The 17,334-nt window shown below is 45.6% G+C and overlaps 1 protein-coding gene across 4 annotated transcripts; it reads left to right on the top strand.

Annotated features, from left to right (window-relative positions):
* Window positions 1–1,338: 1,338 nt before the first annotated feature.
* Window positions 1,339–16,706, top strand: NUP54 (nucleoporin 54). Of its 4 annotated transcripts, XM_080409085.1 has the most exons (13): window positions 1,349–1,487; window positions 3,800–3,961; window positions 6,289–6,372; window positions 6,502–6,636; window positions 7,219–7,448; window positions 10,224–10,411; window positions 11,292–11,488; window positions 13,231–13,285; window positions 13,876–13,969; window positions 14,464–14,571; window positions 14,959–15,078; window positions 15,423–15,533; window positions 15,870–16,706. In XM_080409085.1, the coding sequence occupies exons 1-13, from the start codon at window positions 1,436–1,438 to the stop codon at window positions 15,996–15,998; spliced, it is 1,665 nt and encodes a 554-aa protein (XP_080265211.1). In that variant the 5' UTR covers window positions 1,349–1,435; the 3' UTR covers window positions 15,999–16,706. The 4 variants fall into 4 exon arrangements, 3 of the variants coding, with proteins under 3 accessions (XP_080265209.1, XP_080265210.1, XP_080265211.1); XM_080409083.1 differs by lacking the exon at window positions 3,800–3,961 and having other exon boundaries at window positions 1,339–1,487; XM_080409084.1 differs by lacking the exon at window positions 3,800–3,961 and having other exon boundaries at window positions 1,339–1,487; window positions 6,289–6,363.
* The last annotated feature ends 628 nt before the right edge of the window (window positions 16,707–17,334 follow it).

The following is a 17,334-nucleotide window of genomic DNA, read 5'->3' on the forward strand; positions in this document are numbered from 1 at the left end:
CGCCTTACTACAGCCAAGTTGTCTCAAAGGAGTTGTTCTGGAGCAACATCTCTAGTTGACATCGTGGGCTGAATCTGTCACCTCTTCTCCATGTGTGTCTGTCCCTCCCCCCAAAAAAACCCCACGTTGCTTCCTGGATAGCTAGGCTAAAAATAACACTCTGTGAAAACACTTTGGGAACTTTCTTTGCTCTGCTTTTACCCAGAGGCTGCTCTCCTTGCCACGTTTTGGATGCCAGACACTCTGTTCGGAGTTAAGCCACCTCAGCACTTTTGTGCTAGTCACAATCTTCCTCAGCCAGTTGCTGCAAAGATCCTGTCGTATAGGGAAAGTCGAGTGAATTTTCTTTCCTAGCTGCCTGCCACGTCCTACAGCGGGGAAAGCCTGACCCCAAATTCATGGTGTCGAGACAGGGACAAGGGAAAATTGCTGATAAGGCAGATCCCCACGAAGTGCCCTTTCTCAGCCTGCAGGTGTCGGGAGACCCCAGGGGTGTCAGGAGACCCCAGGCTGGGTGGGTCCCATAACCAGCATGGTACAGCCCATCCATCTCTTTCTGGAGCCAGCACACCCTGCCTTCTGCTGGGGGCTGAGGCGGCTCCCCCCTGCCTGGAGCTGCAGGAGCTGGGCCGCGCTCCTGCACTGCCGGCTGCCCGCCTGCCCTGGGGGGGGGCCCGCACCCCTGCACCCTGACAGCCCACACCCTGCACCCTGACAGCCCGCGCCCTGCACCCTCACAGCCCGCGCCCTGCACCCTCACAGCCCGCGCCCTGCGGCACTGCTCTGGCTGAAGTTTTTGGGCTTTCTGAAGGCATTTTTGGTCTGCTTGAGCTGTTTTGGCGTCCTGAAGTTTTTTGGCCTGCTGGAGCTTTTTTTGGCCTTTTGAAAGTGTTTTGGCCTCCTGAAGGTTTTTGGCTTGCAGAAGCTCTTTTGGCCTGCTGAAGGCTTCTGGCCTCCTAAAGCTTTTGGCCTGAAGGTTTTTTGGCGGCCTGAAGGTTTTTTGGCCTCCTGAAGCCTTTTTGGCCTGCGGACGCACTGGCAGTATTTCTCCAACATGCCCCTTCACGCTTTTCCTCACCGAGCCGCTGCCGTACCTCCTTCCCATTTCTGACAATACTTTTCCCCCACAAGCTTTCTTACACCCCTACTAAGGCAAAGCAGGACATTCCCTTCTCCCGGCTGAAGAGAAAACCTGCTGAGGCCTCTCAGCCCTTTTTGAACTGTCCCCCCGCGGGAGGGCACTCGCTGCTGGCCGGCCCCTCCCGCACCCCCCCCCAGCTCGCAGTGGTACAGCCCGCTGCGGTGGCGGCCGAGCGTCACTGCGCGCGCGCCACCCGGAAGTAGTTGGCGGCAGCGCCCGGAAGCGGCCCCGGTCTGTTTCCGGCCGGACCCGCCGGGGCTGCACGCGCCTGCCGCGGCCCCCACCGAGCAGCTCATGGCCTTCAACTTCGGGGCGACGGCGGGCGCCGGGGCCACCAATCCGACCGGTGAGTGGGGGGGGTCCCGGGCGGGGGGGAACGAGCCGCCTTTTCCACCCGCCGCGGCCCGGGCTCGCTGCCCGCCGCCCCGCTCGTGAGGCGCGGCTCCTCGGCGGCGGCGGCGGGGACCGGCCCCCCGGGCTCGGGGCCGCGCTCGGCGGGGCTTTGGCAGCGGCAGTCTGGGCGCGCTGCAGCCCCTCGGTGTCCCCCGTGCAGCGAGGGGCCGAGCGCGGGGTGCGAGGTGCAGCCCCCGGTGCCGAGCACAGGGCACGGTCCCTGCCCCGGCCCTGCTGGCCACGCTGGCTCTGGCACAAGCCAGGCCGCTGCCGGCCACCCGGGCACGCCGCTGGCTCACGCCCAGCCGGCATCAGCCGCCCCCCCGGTCCCGTCCCGCCGGGCAGCTCCCCGGCCCCCGGCCCGCAGCGCGGCGTGGGGCTGCGGTGCCGCGAGCGCAGCGCTCCCAGCACGGAGCCCTGTTGAACCACATACAGCTGGCTTCGGCCCATCAGCCCGGCCTGGCCAGAGCCCTCAGCAGAGCCCCCTGCCCCCCAGCACATCAACACTCCCCCCCGGTTTGGTGTTGCCTGCAAACTGACGTGAGGGTGCACTCGATCCACTCGTCCAGATTGTTGATGGCCCTGATCCTGAGCCCTGGGGAACACCACCTGTTCCGGTGGTCACCAGCTGGACATAACTCCGTTCCCTACCACTCCTTGGGCTCAGCCATCCAGCCAGCTCTTCACCCAGCACAGAGCACACCCATCCAAGCCACGAGCAGCCCCTTTCTCCAGGGCAATACTGTGGGACACAGTGTCGGGGCTTTACTAAGGTTCACATACACAACATGCACAGCCTTTCCCTCATCATCTTGTCACAGTAGGAGATCGGGTTCATCAGGCAGGACCTGCCTTCCATAAACCCATGCTGGTGTGCAGCCATCTCCTCTCACCTCTCGGGGAAGCCGGTGAGATGCGAGCTCCCCAGGTGTTTTCTCCCGCTTCTCTGCAGTTGGACACTGTCCCCACTGTACCAGCTGGGATTTCTCTGTTTGCTTTCTTTCTCCTGCATGATCAACTCCTCTGTAGTGGTGATGGGTCCATGGCAGTGAGGCGTCCAGGGCTTGGTCCTGCCAAAAGAAAACTGTGTGTTGCTCTTAGGGCGCTTGTGATGTGGTGGTGCACAGTGGTACATGGTTAATGCTGCCAGGTCACTTGGGTCATCACTTCTGATCGCAGCAGTGTTCCTGTTTGGATGAGGTGGTCTTGGAAGTTAAGTTTTGAGCAATGTAAACGTGTTTAACTTGTAAAGGAAGAAAGGCTTTTTCCTTCTTACTTGTTTGCTGCAAGACAGGCAGTCTAGGTGAAATGTAAGCCAGAGTGTTCCTTACTCTCACTTTGTAAAATAATTCTTTGTTGCCTCTTAAGAGTACATGCTCTTCGACAGGGCTCATCTTTGCTGCAGTTAGCCTGGGCTATACTGTGTGATCTTCAGCTCTGACTTGGCTGATGTAGATGCAGACTTTCTGGCCCCATCTTAAAGATAATCTTGCGCTGCTTGTGCACTGTTACAAGGTCTGTTGTGCTCGTTAGAAGGAATTCTGGGATCACACCACAGGACTTCTCGTCTGTCTGGTGTGAACCTGTTCACAGCTACTCCAGGAGAGGGAATCGGGGAGCTGCTGTGTTAGCATTTTTCTTAGTGCTGAAAAACCTGGATGCATCAGGTAAGTCACCAGCAAGCGCTGGAGTGGACAGATTTTTGCAAATACAACTTGAATAAGTCCACGTAGGAGTATTTGACAGGTGTCGTGCCTCAGCTGCTGGAGTTGTATTTTGTGATTATTCTGCTGTTGCTGTTCATGTGTGGGTATGCTGTTAGCATGAGGATAGGTTATTCCTGCCTTCCTGATAGCTTATGAAATAATTATGCTATTGTCCGTGACGCTAGCACAGATGCAGCTGTATCGAGCAGTCTTGGGGGGTTCAAGCTCACTCTTAAGGGGAATGTTGAATCACTTGGATATTCTCATGTATAGCTTTGAAATAAAATGGGAAAAACATTAGCTGTATCATATGCAGTATAGCTGAAAAATAACATGCTTACAGCAGTGATGTAGGGAGAGTGGGTTAAACAGAAAGCTTTTGACTGTTCTCCTTGTGTTCAATAAATAATGTTTAATGCCAGTTAATATCTTACTCTTGCTTTTAACTGTGTTTGTCTTGTCCGTGGTGATGGAAAAATATGTTCACTTTTCTTTCCTGAACCTACCTTTTACTCAGAACTAATGTTACCTTGCTCTTTTTCTGCTTCCCGCTTGTCAGGATTTGGTGGGCTTGAAACTACAAACTCCACTGCCAGTGGGTTTAATTTTGGGGGTTTCGGATTAACTGCTAATCCTGCAGTGAATTTTAATATTGGGAATTTCGGTGTTTCCACTACCTCAACTCCACCATTCAATTTTGGTAACAGTCTGGCAAGTGCAGGTAGATAATGCATAAATACTTGTTCTGTAATAAATGTTAATAGCAGGGGTCCAAGAATTACATTCTGAACTGCTAATCTGTGTTTAGTACTAACCTTCGTATCCAGTGAAGACTGGAGGTGAAAGCTCTGAAGGTGGAATGGGTTTGAGAGCCATAGGCTTGTAGGGGGTTTTGCCTACTAAATTCTCCAGAAATAGCTATTAATGAAAAATAACCATGTACCAAATACTCAGTCTCTGAAATGGAAATTAATTGCGGTAACCTACCAGCCTGACCCAGTCTAAAATTGAGCCTTGATTACCCAGCAAACGGCAACATCGATTCTCTGTTTGGATCCAGGTGATGACACACAATTGCCGAGCTGGCCCCTAACGCCACATTTTCCGACATGAGATTCTTGGACTACTGCAGTCATGTTTTTCATCTTCCCCTGTGTCTCCTCATTGGCCTTCTGTTGGCTGTCATGAATGCACTACACCTCAACAGTTTCTGTGGAGAAACAAATTTTATACGATCAGCACGAAATGAGCAGCCCTCACTGTGATCTCAGTTTCCTAAACGCTGTGCGGCACCCTGAGATAGCACGTGTCCCAGTGCTCGCTAAGAGACTCTCTGTGCTTCTGGGAGGCTCTTGGGCACGATGTCTGCGCTGGGTATTGCCTTAAGTTCATGGCCCCATGTGGATCCATCAGTTCTGAGCCATCAGCTGATACAATTCGATTTAAATCTTTTCCATTTTGTATAAAAATGCAGAACTGCATGGATTTCTAATGCTGTTGCTCATGTAGAATTAGCCAGTTGGGGTCTTTTGCCGCTGCTCGTATAGGAATTCTATTCATTCCACAGTGTCATCGCTCCCTGTGTTGGCGTACTCTTCCCTGTTCTGTGCACTTGAGGGACCTGATTCTGGTTTTATTTGGTATGAACACTACTGGGCTGTATTTCTTTAGCTGAATTGGAACTACTCCATGAGAGAATTTGGATGCTTCATTTTGTTCAGCAATTTGCACTCTCAGATCCTTTTTGAAGACTAAATTTGCTGTGAGTACCAAGCTGCCTAAAAAGTGTGTCATCTGATGGTACTCCCCTAGGGTTTCTCACTTGCTGGTAGGACCAAAACTTGAACGTTACAGGGAACAACTTCTTCTATCCCCTTGCATTAAGATGTTTGCTGAATGAAAATAAAATGTGATTGCATGTCAGCTATGGTTTAACCTTTTTATTTTGTATGGACACAAGAGGATGGTAAGTGTAGTAGGTCTAAAGAGACATTTTGGGGGGTGGGAGCGTGTTAGCAGTGGCAGCATCTTTTTGACAAATCCTATGTATCAGACTGTCTTTCTTCACTTGAATACAGTGTAAAAATGGCTTGAAACACAGACAGCTTGGTTTTCCAGGGCTAATCAGAAGTCCCCAGGCTGTACCTTGGGCCAATGGCCCGTTGTCACCACCATAGCAAAAAGATGGGGTGGTGGCATCCAGCACCTGACAGCTTGGTGTTGGGGCCAGCAGTACTTGTCTTGGCACAGCCACCCTGAGTCGGGTGTCTCTTCTAAGGGGGCAAATGGGAACAGGGATCTCTTGGGGCTTTCTCTGGTACCGTGGGGTGCAGGCCCTCACTTAGGTCTTCTCCAGCTAGCCAGTGACTAGTTGTCCTGAAAACCTTTGGAAGGCTGATTGCTTTTGCATCTGTCTTCCTCTGATAGTGGTTGAACCTCAATATGAGATGTAATGGGAAGGATGATAAGGAACTAGGCTTAAAAAAAAAAACAAACAAAAAAACTTGTAGAATTTTACCTGTGTGTAGAAAGAAATTGTTGCTGTGACAGCATTCCCGTGCAAACACAGCAATTGTCTGCACCCTGGCCTCAGGCTTTACTTGATTTGTTTCTGGTTTTTGTTCTGAAGAGGTTAGGAATGTTTAAAAAGCTCACAAAACATCAGATCGTTCATTAAACACTTAGCAACAACATGGCCTAGAAGTATTCCCAAGAATTAATCTAAGAAATAATATTATTAGTTGTGTCTGTCACTAAGGAAAGCACATCCTGCTGGTAAAGGAACAGGACTTAACTGCTGCTTTTCTCTTTGCTTTCCTGACACACCAGAGATGTATTTGCTTTCTGATTCATGTTTCCTCCCCCATTTCCTTGGACAGTGAACTCGACACCCATGATCAATGTGAACTACATGCTTGTAACATAATACATCCATCCGTCAACATCTCTTCTCATAACACCCCTTGAAGCGTGCAGTTTATCGTTGTGTTATGCACAGCTGCCGCTCACAGCGTGCTGCCTGCCTGACTTGCAAACTTTGTTTGTTAGGTGCGTTTGGAGGATTCGGGACAACTGCCACCACTGCGGGACCAACGTTTAGTTTTTCGGCTCCCACCAATACAGGTACCAGCGGTAAGAGAGTACAAGCCTGAAAGTGTTTGCTTTAGAATGAACCTTGGGGCATCAGCCCTTCACAGTAATGTTTTGGATTGCACAGGTACTGTTCTCTTTTTCTCAATAATTATTTGCTTATTTCCCCAGGACTCTTTGGTGCTACCCAGAACAAAGGCTTTGGATTTGGTACTAGTTTTGGCACAGGAACTGGAACTGGCTTGGGTAGTGGTTTGGGAACTGGGCTAGGCTTTGGAAGCTTCGGTACCCAGCAGCAGCAGACCAGTAAGTATGGCCTTCTGTTGACTTACTCCCTTAGCAACAAAAACATGAATGCAACAGGCACATACGTAGTGAGACGGAAATGTATTATAAAAGGGGGCTGTTACAGTTAACCTCTGGATTGATGGAACCTTCTCAGAAATGTGGCTTTTGAAATGCCTCAATTTGCAGCCCTCATCTTTTTCTTAAACTAGAGCTCGAGCAAGCTTCTGAGCTTCACCCATGAGTTTCTGACAACATTTACCCCTTTGGTTTGGCAGTGGTGGGAAGAGTAGTTATAGCATTGATGTTGGCAGTCATGGCATTACTAGAAAGGGGAGGAAAACAGTGTCGAGTTTAAGTGAGTTGGATAATGACCATTTATCTTCTAACTCAGCGTTCGGGAACTTCTGTTGCCGATGAAGATTGGGTGTAAAAAGACACTTTAAAAAGGTTATCTGGTTTGGATTTATTTATTTATTTATTCTGTGCATTTGTTTGCTTCTCAAAATGTGAAGTGATGCCAATGATAGGCAGATGGTCCGTGTTAGCAAGCAAGTCTGTCATGGGTAAAGGAGTTAATTTGTTTTTCTTCGTCCAACACAGCATTAGGAGGCGGCTTGTTCAGCCAGCCTGCTCAGACACCTGCCCAGTCAAACCAGCTCATCAATACAGCCAGCGCCCTCTCGGCTCCAACACTCTTGGGAGATGAGAGAGATGCTATTTTGGCAAAATGGAACCAGCTTCAGGCCTTTTGGGGAACAGGCAAAGGGTACTTCAACAATAACATTGCTCCAGTGGAGTTCACGCAGGAAAACCCCTTTTGCCGGTTTAAGGTATGGAATTGTTCATCTGCCCACAAACAGCTCTGAAGCAGTTACTCTGCTTGCTGAGTGTCTGCTGTCTTATGAGTGTTCACATCAGATTTTGTTACTGTTAAGAGTATTCTGCAACGGTATTTTTCCAGGTAATGTGCACGATTCTGTTACGTGCTCATTAAAAGGTTTGAAGGTTTATAGATGCTGGAAATCCGGGTAGTGTTGAGGTACTAGATAACGAGTACGTATGTGGATTCTGAAACTAATGTTCTTCTATGACAGCATTCAGATTAGTGTGTGTGTCTAGTTTGAGCCAGATCTCTGGAAATGAATTTTCATGTGCATTTGTTTAGGTTACAATATTACAAAAACTGTTTCAAGTACCCTTCACATCTGAAAGAAACTCTTAACATGTGGGTAAGAACTTCAGGGACTGTCTTTGTTGCTTTGTCTACATTAGAAAAACCCTCCGTGAACCTGGCGCATGCATGCCGGTTTAAATACACCAGCCTTTGGATTTCTTCTGCCTTTATCCTTGCCAGTGCTAAAGCTGACTCCGTTCCTTGTCTGATATCATCAGCAGTTCCAGATCTTGCTTCTCATGTCAACAAAGAACATGCAGGTCTTCAGGCACTGCAGATCTCTTGCCTGCTGACTTTCTTGCTAAGCTTCAGACTTGTCAGTGGATTTGGGTCAGGCACGGCAATACCCTCCTTTCCCGAGCTGATTCTTTGAAGTGCAAGCTTTCTAACCTGAATGTAGGTTAATATTTAAGTAAGACTAGTTTTGATTGTGTGTATCATGACACTTTTATAAAATATTTGCAGAAAACGAGTGCCTGCATAACAAATGTTTGGCTTCTGTTGTATTACCTTTTTTAGGTGTTACCTTGAATATTTAATTGATAAAGCACCCGCAGGCTTACTTGCTTCCAAGTTGTTGCCTGAAAGGGCTTTAGAGTTTTCTGGGCTTTGAAAAATTGCGAAGTATAAGTTGTGTGATGCAAAATTAGTTATTTTAAAGAGTTTCAGTTTTTCTTTCAAGTTACACAGTGCCACATACTAGGTTTACTTTTGGCCCTATGGCATTACTAATGCCATTATGAATTTCCGTACCTTAAGTGAAGGACTGAAAAGTTCCATGTGTGCTGGCAATGGCATATGCCTAAGAAAGTTGGTAGCACAGGTATCAGAGCGAAGCGTCATGTGCTAGTTGGGTTTATCGCCTCTGTAAGCATCAGATACCTGATAAGAGTGAAGCATTACTCGAAGGCTGTCACAGGGGTTCAAGGAATCCACTTGCATGCAGCTCCAGCTCTAGAACAAACGAGAAGCATGCAGCTCTTGACTAAGAAGAGTGTGCCTCTGAGGTCTGTGATGCAGGCAGTCATTTGAAGGACCACAACAAAGTAAAAAAATCTGTTACGGTTTGAAAATGCTTAATTGTATAAAATGTGAAAGATAGATATTTTTTTTTAAAACAAATAGCAGAGCAGTCACGTATGTGTGGTCTTAGTACCATTTTGCACATAATGAGATTTAGTCTTCCGTGTGCTGGCCGGTGTTTCCCCACAGTATGGGCCTTTCACAACGATGAAAGGCGTGTGCTTAAACCCAGATTCTTCCTCAGCTGTCACCGTTGTGCTCCCTGGCAGGACGGCCCAACAGAAGGAGGCCAATTCTGCGAGGCTCACCGCGGCAGGGAATTACTCTCTGCTGACAAAGACCGGGCTCTTGGGCACATCCCCAGCCCGTTTCTTTCTTCAGCTGAACTTACACAAGGGAAAACGTACAAGTCACCCACCCACCCACATGCCTTAAAAAGCACCTGCTGGCCAGCCATTTCACCAGGGATGCGTCCACTGACAGTTCATAGGCAAGATGAGATGAAAACGGCCGCTCTGCTTTTGCTTATAACGAGTTAACCGTTTAGATCTTTCTTACAAGTCACATGGAGTTTACACCGGAGCTGGCAGGGTTTGTTCCTGTATTAGATCATGATGTTGAATTAAACATCTTGAACTTACTATAGCTTTATCACAGCAAGGATAAAGATAACATTAAACTTTATAAGCAATCGTACAAGAAAATCCATGACCCTCGCTAAGCAATTGTACAAGAAAATCCGTGACCCTTGCTAACACAAGGGAAATTGGCTGTCCTGAATTCTTGTGCGAGAACCTCACCTGATGCATGTCTTAGCTAGTAGAAATACTCCATGTCCCATGTTTTGACTTGTACTTCCAAGAAAACTGTCCAGATCTACAGTAGGAAAATGCTAAGAAATCCATAAAGATTTATGGTTGGCTTATCTTTCAGTTAGGTTCTGTCGGTAACTTTTCATTCAGACACCTGGAAATAATGTTGTAAAACTCTTCTGGAACTCTGGTAATTTTTCTGTATTTATGTCTGGTCCTCTGGTTCCTTTTGCAACTTAGGAACAGTGTGACTTTGTACAGTGTTCCCGATGGATATCAGCTCCGAAGCAGCATAAATCCCCTACTGAGTCAGCATCTCCCGGTCCATAGCTTTCCTTGGTTTGAGATGGGGAATGGATACTTAACGAACCTTTTGTAAAAGTCTGAACTGTTTCAAAAGCTACTGTACTGGTGGCCTTTTGAGAGAATATTTTTAAAGGGGGACTGATTTTATGTGTCTGCATCTCAGACTATGTTGTAACTTAATGTTGAACCCGTTGCTCTAAAAATGGAGGGGATTAGCCCCTCCCCTTCAGGCCACATAGATGTGCTTTTGCTAAGTAATAGATCCCCGGTTTTTGTTTGTTCATTTGCAGGCTGTGGGTTACAGTTTAATGCCCAACAACAAAGATGAAGATGGCCTCGTGGTCTTGGTCTTTAACAGAAAAGAAATAGATATTCGAAGCCAGCAGCAGCAGCTTGTAGAATCCCTACACAAAATTCTGGGAGGAAACCAGACCCTCACTGTCAATGTAGAAGGTGTTAAAACGATGCCGGATGACCAGTATGTGACCTTTATGCGGTTTTGCCTTTCTATCTGGTATTGCATGTTGGCGCTTGCTCTACTCTTGTCTCCCTTTCTCCTTGATTTTAGATCTGTTTCTCCCGAGTTTGATTTCGTGTCTTGTTCCTTCCTCTTGCTTTTTCTTAAGGCGTTAAGTCCCGTATCTTTCCTGTGTATATTACTTGCTTTTGGTGGAGTGCACAGCTGAGAACCTCAGCTCAGGTCAGGAAATGGGCTTCTCCAGACCCTGCTTAGCTGCAAAAATTGGAGATGAGGAAGTTAGCCATGAGGGTGGGATACATACTTCATATTTTCGGAGCAATGAGGTATTCCTCACTTGGTCATGCATAAAGTGGAAGAGCGCTGGGGTGTACAGTAACAGTGTCTTTGCAGTGTTCCGTATCAGACGTTTTTTTCGGTGGGAAGGCTCTCCCAAGGCTAGTTGAGCTGGCTCGTTCTCGGTGTGTTATGTCAGTGTGCTGTCTGCTTTGACTTTTCTGGGGGCCTCAGGCTAGTCTGCCTGAAGTACTTCAGCACGCTGACATTCTGCTTCTTTCTTTCCCGCAGTTTTTTCATTCTGTTTTAAAGCCCAAGGTTTTAGGTTATTCTTAATGTGGTACTAGTATCACCATATAATATGGTTGTTAAAACTGGGGGTGAGGTGTGGAGAACGTAGTTTTGTAGGCTGTTTACAGCTTTTCCCTTTCTGCCTTGTTGTGTTAAACCCTGCCTTTGCTGGTACTTACAACTCTGTTAGCTAAAGGAACTGAACAGTCAGTTGGGACAGGCAATGACTTTGATTTAAGGTTGTTCTTTATTGTGTTTAGTTTCTATACCCTTGCTGACCTTTTTCTGACAATAAGAATCTTGTCTTGCTCAGGACAGAAGTGATCATTTACGTTGTGGAGCGCTCGCCCAACGGCACTTCGAGGAGAGTTCCTGCAACGACCCTCTACACCCACTTTGAACAAGCCAACATCAAATCATCCCTGCAGCAGCTGGGGGTCAGCCTCTCCATGGCCAGGACAGAGCTTTCCCCGGCACAGGTCAAACAGCTCCTGCAGAACCCTCCTGCTGGTACGTGGGCTGGGGCTGCGCAGGGGCACAGTTGGGCCTTTGCTGGGGCTTTTTTGGGTGGCAGGGGGAAAAAAGTGGGTGTCAGCCCACTGGAAGACACCTTTTAAAACTACAAGAGTTCCCAAGGCACTCTGATAGGCTGACGTAGTGATTTAATTACAGCTGGCTTTCCCACTGAAGTGCAGTGTAGTCTACCAAGACAGTTATGATTTATCAGTAATATGACACACAACACTAAACTATATAATTTGGCCATCATCAATCACTTCAACTGGCCCAATTTAAAAAAAAAAGTGAAATACCAGAATAATCATGTCCTATATTCACTTCCTAGTTTTCAGAGGGGTCGCTTAGCCTATGTGGCCGCAGGCAGTACGTATACAGCTTTGTTTCAGAGTAGTTAAGTGCTGTTCATTCCATTTCGTAGGATAATGGTAGCTTACTCTCTGTGTCCGTACAGTATCCCACGTAGTACTTGCAGTGAACATCCTGCAGTGGGTCAGGGAAAGCAGCCTGTGGTTTCCAGCAGACAGTATGTAGCACATTCAAGAAGACCATTTAAAGACACAGCAGAAGTTACAGTATCTGGATTGCAAAAAGAACTCAGCCTGCTGTTGCAGAAAAGTCAGAGGCAAGCAGCGGTGTTTTCCAGCCGCCGCAGCACTGGGGAGAAGTAGTTGCTCTGTGCACGAGCAAGTTGGCTTGCTCTAGTACTGGAGGTGTATTGCAAGGCCTGTGTGACGATGGTTGGGTGCAGCTTGTTAGTCCATGACTGAGAAGGCAACTGAGCTTGCAGGCTGGCTAATCTAGCGGTCAGGTGTGCGAGAAGAGGTGTCAGCGCTGAGCACTAGAGCAGCAGTCACACCCCGAGATGAGTTTTGGTATGAAGACAATAGCTGTTATGAGGAGTGACCTGGAGTTGTTGGGCAGTGAAGAATGTTATGGTAGCTAACTGTCCTGGTCTCCTTTTTAAGCTGGCCTGAAATGTCAAATTACCAGCACTTTTTTCTTTTTGACATGTGTGCCTCTGGTCAGAAAGTCAATTGCTTCCCATTCTTTCCTCACAGACGTAGGTATGTGCATTTAAGACGTAGGTATGTGCATTTAAGATTTGCAGTAAGGTTTGGAGAGTATAATAACTTGCATGAAGCTGATGTACGTGTACAATTAGACTGCTTTAATTTTATGTCATTACCTGATGAAGCAGTTCACAGCAAAACAAGCAACTGTTCTGTCAACAGATGAAATCCTTAGACAAATCTTGTTAGGAAGGATAATAATGTCTACTGGGATTATTTTGCTGACTTTTGTACCAACTTTGGTTTGGTACTTCGATCACTTAATTATTGACTTTTTAAGGGTTTTTTTTATACAATAAGCAACTTGAAGAGGAGAGATGACGTGAGTGTAGCAGACAGTGGAAACAGTAGGAATTCTTCGCCTTGAAGAATGGATTGTCAAATTTGATCACCAGTGGGTTGTTCCTTTCCCATGCATCCAAACCAGCAGAAGTGCTTGACAGCCTTTTGGACTGAACTTACTGTGCCATAGTCCAGGAACAAGACTTTTAAGAACTACCTGTGTTTAATTAACCTTAATTTGAATAACAGTCATTCAGGTTAGCATAGTTCATAAGTTCTGTGTATTTCCTAGTATTTTTCCTGCTTAACAGTTGTGAGATGTGATCTTGATTCAGATCTAGGCATACTAGAAACTCACTGTTTTGGTTTTTTTTTTTTAAGGTGTTGATCCTATTATATGGGAACAAGCTAAAGTCGATAATCCTGATCCTGACAAGTAAGTCTAACAGTGTCCCAAGTATTACAGAAAGAACTGGAAAGGGGAGAAATATACAATATTGTGTAATACCCTTCAGGTAACTTGTAAGAAACTTATTAGAGAATAACTTTGTCAAGTGCTGATCTCATTTGAAGCAGTGAGGATTACTAGGAATGCCTGTCTAATCCCTTTACCCATTTAGGCACTTAAGGGTTGTCAGGATCAAGAGCTTTACTTTCTTGCATTACTTGGAGTTGTGGTGTACTCCATCATGGGGACCAGCTTTTGTGACTTAATTTTTGCAGCTGTTATGGTTGTTTCTCTTTATTCCTGCAAGTGGAAGCAATTTACCTTTGTACCCTCCAGTGGCTACAGATCACTTAGGCTGATTTTTTTTTTTGTGAAAAACAAACAAACAAACAACCCCAGGTTGTTAGGAATAGCGAGGACTCTAGAGCTTAGAAAAACAAGATATGTTTATGTGTTACCTTAATTTATAATAGGCCAAGATTATCCGTAACTTTACATAAAATTATATTCATAATTATTAATCCCTACCACCTGTCTAATATAAAAATGCGTTGTAAGAAATATTTGTATTCTTGTAGGCTTATTCCTGTGCCAATGGTGGGTTTCAAGGAACTGTTAAGAAGATTGAAGGTCCAAGATCAGATGACCAAACAGCATCAAACTCGATTAGATGTAAGGTTTCTCATCTCTGTCGTGACTGCTTGCTGTTGATGATGGATGTGCTATTAAATGAGCCTCCCCCCTTGCCTCCTGTGTGTTGAAAACTGGAACCATGTGCATGGGCCTGTGACTCCTTATCACTATTTCTTAATATATTCCGTAATTATATCATTTGAGGAGAAACTGAGCAGTGTGGTTTAGCTTTGTTTTTTTTCGGGTTCAAGCTTGTTGTGTTGTTACAGGCCAAGTCAAACCAGCTGAATTAAGTCGCAGTGGCGTGGATGCTAATTTGGGCACCCAGTTTTCTGATGCCTTCTGAAAATCCCAGTTGCATGTAAAAATAAATAGAAACCAGAACAGTAGAGGTCTAGCAAAAAGCTTTCTGAAAGCATCTTTGGTGAGGATGCTAAGTTGCTGGACCGAGTGTTGTTTTGAAACCATCGGGACTAATGTTTTCTGTTATCAGAAACTCTTGCGACTTCCAACTGACTCCATCTCCTCTGCAGATCATATCAGAAGATATCAGCGAGCTACAGAAGAACCAAACGACAACTATGGCAAAAATTGCACAGTACAAAAGGAAACTGATGGCGCTTTCTCACAGAACATTACAGGTAACATGGATAGTGTAAATAACTCGTTCTGATGCACAGCCTTGTGCCAGAAGACAAACTGAGGAGGAGGGGTTAGGATGACCCATGTAATCTTGTGTGGCCAGTGTTGAAAATTAAATTAGGAGTTTATTTAAATGGTATTAGTAACAGGCAGAGCTGGCAGAGAAAGCTTCAGGTGTGCAGCATGTCCTACCATTTTGGCAACCTTCTCTCTCACTTACTCGGAAGCCATGGGAGTGCCTTAAGGTCTTGGAGCAGCAGACTAAATGACAGAACAAATCTGATGAGAGACATGCTGGAGGAAGGGCAAAAAGACATATGAATGGGCTAGTGAGGAAAGAGATGGGCAAAGTCTTCTCTAACGAACCTCAAAGGCTTCTGTTGTAGGTGTTGATAAAGCAGGAGATCCAAAGGAAGAGCGGTTATGCCATTCAAGCAGATGAAGAGCAGCTTCGTGTACAGTTAGATACAATTCAGTGTGAACTTAATGCACCTACACAGTTCAAGGTGAGTTGTTAATAGAACTTTGCCAACAACTCTGTTTCTTCCTCGCAAAAGAATGTAAGTTTTCTAAACTGTGCATATGTATTTATTGTGAAAAGCTTTCAGAAGTCCAGCAGTGTTACTAGGCTGTAGCATCATGCTGTTTGCTGCATGACTGATAGGTATTTAAATATTTTTGAGTTCTTCGAAGTATTGGAGTTTCTTGCCCTTTGCATGTCACTGAAAAAAAATAAAAAATGGAAAGAATGGCAGTGCTTCCTGCCCTGGTGACTTGAGGAGTGTTACATGCTGGAGCTCTGACAGATGTAAATGAGTTACATTTGATTTAAGCCTGTTTCTCTTCCCAGGGCAGACTGAATGAGCTCATGTCCCAAATCAGGATGCAAAACCACTTTGGAGCGGTGCGGGCGGAAGAGCGCTATTACATAGATGCAGACCTCTTAAGGGAAATCAAGCAAGTAAGTATTACTGGGTAGAATCCTGAGATACTCTTTGAACTTCAAAATTAAAGCCAGCTATGCTTGCTGGGAGATGTATGTAGAATGTCATGTTTTTGTAATTGATGCCGAAGTAGTTTTTATTGTTCTCAGTGACCGTGCCTCAGTGTTGTACAAAACCACTCTATGCAGTTCAGGCTACAAGTGCAGAAAATGCTGGTTTTCCATCTTCCAAAGACATTATGCCTGGCTTTTCAATGTGCCAAGGCCACCAGCCGTGGCACTTGTAAGAGATGTTACTTAAAATCTGTCAAGTTGACCTATGCTCATGCCAGTTTTTAAACTATCCATCTACAGCATCTGAAGCAGCAGCAAGAAGGTCTGAGTCACCTAATTAGCATTATAAAAGATGACTTGGAGGACATCAAACTTATAGAACATGGGCTGAATGAGAGCATTCCCATCAGAGGAGGAGTCTTCAGTTGACGTGGTGAATGCTCTGGGCTTACACAGAACATGTCACTTGAGTTCATGGTTCACCTTCCAAGGCTAAAACTGTTGAGGTAAAATAAAACACGTATCTTCTAGGAGCAATGGTATTTTGGCTGTTATCTTTAGAATTAGCAAAGCCTCCTCTAAGCTTTTGAACTTGACCTTTGGAAGGTTTATATTATATTTTATAAAGCTGTATATGCTTTAATAAAAGAAGGAAAACTGAATCTGTTCAGATACTGGTTTACTATAAAACTATATGTACTATTGTACATTTTTTTCTTTTTTTTCCCTTCCTTTTTTTACGACAGCATTGTCCTAGAAATGCAGTGCCGAGGGAACTGTTCCACTTGTGACTTGGTTTGTGGAAAGCTTAGCCTGCTTCCATGTTTTTGTCAAAACAATCAAGCAACATTATTATGTAAACAGCTAACTTAAATTGTTGCAGATATGTATGTTGCTGTAACTATGTCAGTCTTTGCAACATCAGTAGTTTACTGGCGCAAGCTGCTGGGAAGTTTCTGTTTCCAGTTTCTGTCCTTCCTTTGGACTGCAAGGATCTAAAGGTTTTTACCACTTTATGTATGTGAATTATACAAAGCTTTGCTGCCCCTTATAAGTAACAACAGAATGTCTAGACCATTGTCTTCTGCCTTTTTTTAATTGCTGGAAAGTAATAAATTCAGTCTGACTTTGTAATAACTTGTGCATGGTGTTGGCTCTTTCTTTCTCAGTTATATCAGCAAAGCAGTGAAGCTGCTAACAACTCCAGGGTCTGCACTTCACTCTCCTCCGGGCACTGCAGGCAGGGAATGGGCTATGACAGCCAATGCCCCAGAGCCGCGTGGCAGCCTCGGTCCCCAAACTAAAACACAAGGTCATGTCCCTTTGATCCTACCTGGTACCAAGTACTGCAGAGCTGGTAGGTGCTATGTGGAGAAACATTTCCCCACCCCAAGTTGCCTTTTTTCCTCATTACAAAGGTCACTGAAAATAACTGGAAGAAAAATTTGCTGCAGTAGGAGGTTGTACAGCAGAAACAACTCAAACACAATAGCGGCAGAATCATTTTGTTCATTAGCCACAAAAAAAAATAAAAATATTTCTGATCATAAAATTTGGAAGATAGAAAAATAGAAATGCAACCGCAGCATGCTGGAGCCTGTATTGTGCGTTTGAGAGAGTAGTTTTGGAAGCATGATTCCTCCATTACAGTTGAAAAAAAGCGTATGTGGAACTCTCATAAAGGGGGAAAAGGATTAATTTTTGGAAGCGTAGTGCCAGGTAATAAGGTATCTCAAATGTGCGATACAGGCTCTAGCAGAGGGGC

The sequence above is a fragment of the Falco punctatus genome (assembly GCF_963210335.1).
Source record: "Falco punctatus genome assembly, chromosome: 1".
NCBI lineage: Eukaryota > Metazoa > Chordata > Aves > Falconiformes > Falconidae > Falco > Falco punctatus.